The sequence below is a fragment of the Etheostoma spectabile genome, chromosome 7, assembly GCF_008692095.1.
Source record: "Etheostoma spectabile isolate EspeVRDwgs_2016 chromosome 7, UIUC_Espe_1.0, whole genome shotgun sequence".
In the NCBI taxonomy this organism is placed as follows: domain Eukaryota; kingdom Metazoa; phylum Chordata; class Actinopteri; order Perciformes; family Percidae; genus Etheostoma; species Etheostoma spectabile.
In genome coordinates, this window is record NC_045739.1 from 21,999,357 (window position 1) to 22,001,287 (window position 1,931).

The 1,931-nt window shown below is 48.5% G+C and overlaps 1 protein-coding gene across 2 annotated transcripts in view; it reads right to left on the reverse strand.

Annotated features, from left to right (window-relative positions):
* slco4a1 (solute carrier organic anion transporter family, member 4A1) overlaps nucleotides 1–1,931 on the reverse strand; it is a 30,243-nt gene that overhangs the window by 9,778 nt on the left and 18,534 nt on the right. For both annotated transcript variants that reach the window (XM_032521325.1, XM_032521323.1), the window contains exon 2: nucleotides 511–1,668. In XM_032521325.1, coding sequence (XP_032377216.1) covers nucleotides 511–1,357 — 847 coding nt within the window. In that variant the 5' untranslated portion in view covers nucleotides 1,358–1,668. The remainder of the gene's footprint in view (nucleotides 1–510; nucleotides 1,669–1,931) is intronic.

Genomic DNA, 1,931 nt, shown 5'->3' on the forward strand with positions numbered 1-1,931 from the left:
TATCTATCTATCTATCTATCTATCTATCTATCTATCTATCTATCTATATCTATAAAGCCTATGGCCACAGGTCAATGAGTCACATTGTTTAGCAAAGGTAATTTGATTGTCAGTGTAGGAGGAAAATATCTAATTGTGATTTTTTTAAATCAATATTGCAACTTGCGACTCTCCAGTTCTCAACCCAACTCCCTACAAACTGAACTACTGCCACCCCCTATGGAAATAAATTAAGGATATTAAATAGATTATTTATAATTTCTAGTACAATTATTTTGTCTTTTGCTATTTGCAAATCATATTCTTTTAAGTGAATTGGTCAGGGCTATGGTCAATGTGTTGCATTTGCAAATGAATAAACATACACACAACATGCGATGAAAAAAGTTGGCTAATTAGGAAGATATAAGAGCTATTTTAGTAACATAATCTAAATCGTGACTGTTGTTAGTGAGCTATTGCTACTTCTAACAAAGCAAAACAACATGCTGAACTAAATGAATCACTCACCAATATAAACAGGCGCATAGTTGGACTTGACGTTCTCATCCAGGTATGTGACTCCTAACGTGTAGAGAGGCGTAGCGCCCACACCGTGGAGGAACTGGCCCAGCATGAAAACAAAACGATAGCTGGACAGTCCTCCGCCCTCCTTGTCCTGGCACGGGCTGGTACGGTTGTCGGAGCACATCACTGTCGGCTCGGTCAAGCTGACCTGGTAAGGGGGCGTGGTGAAGTGAGGCAAGGCAAACACCAGAGAACCAAGTGCCATGATCACCACCCCCCATCCCAGCCAGCGAGGCTTGTGTCCCGTCCCGCCGAAGTAGCTGACGAACGCCAAGCACACGCAGGCGGCGATGTCATAGGAGCTGGCGATGAGGCCGGCCTGGTAGCTGCGCAGGTCGAAACGCCTCTCGATGGAGGTGACCACTGTGTTAATGAAGCCGTTGATTATCATCCCCTGGAGGAACGAGGCCACGCAAAGGAAGAACAGCACCCAACGAGGGGTGTTGAACACTTGGACAGCTTTGGGCGCCAGAGCCCCCCAGCCACATAGCTGATCCGAGTCGGTGGGGATAAGCTTTAATCCCATTGGGGTCTCTGCATGCGGTCTTGTTTCCACTCCGTACAGCTGCCCGGGGAGTGTGGAAGCCCCGGTGAAAATGTGGGGCCGAACAGGGCCATCGGCCCCGGGGCTGAGAGGGCTCCTGGGGCCTGAGCCTACTGGGCTGCCTGTTTGGGAGTCTGGGGGGCTGGGGGTGTCCAGGGAGGGAACGCCGCTGAGAGGGCAGTCCTGTAGGTCCAGCAGCTCCTGCTTGGAGCTGAAGGAGGCATCGGCATTGAGCAAGACGGGCATTTCCCTTCTGAGAGGCACTGTGAGGGTCCCGTGGCACAGAAGGAGGGTAGACGTGAGAGGTCTTTGAACTGGGGAGATAGAGTGATATGTTTATAACCACAATGCGAAAAAGAGGGGAAATATGAATCAGTTGAGGCTCAAGGTGAAAGCGTTGTGGTCAGGATCGGAAATAATCTATTGGTGGTTTGTATCGCGTGCTCCATTTGTCCACAGTGCTGAATATTCATTAAGGCTCTTCAGGTGCTTTTTTTTCTGTACAAGGTTGTACAGGTTGTAAAGACTGCTTCATTGTGACGTTGAGCAATGGCATCCTACGGAAAACAAAGAGAGACATATTCAATAAATATGAGCCGATCAGCTTTTAAAAGGCACTAACGCTTGTATTAGATGCAATACCGGATGTTTGATGATTCGGTAAAACAGCTGGGAGCATATAGTACATCACCAAGTAAAAATAAAGTGTCCCGGGCACCCAGATAGCTCAGTGGTTAGAACGGGTGCCCATGTCTAGAGGTTTACTTCTCGACGCAGCCGGCCTGGGTTCGAATCCGGCCTGCGGCCCTTTGCTGCATGT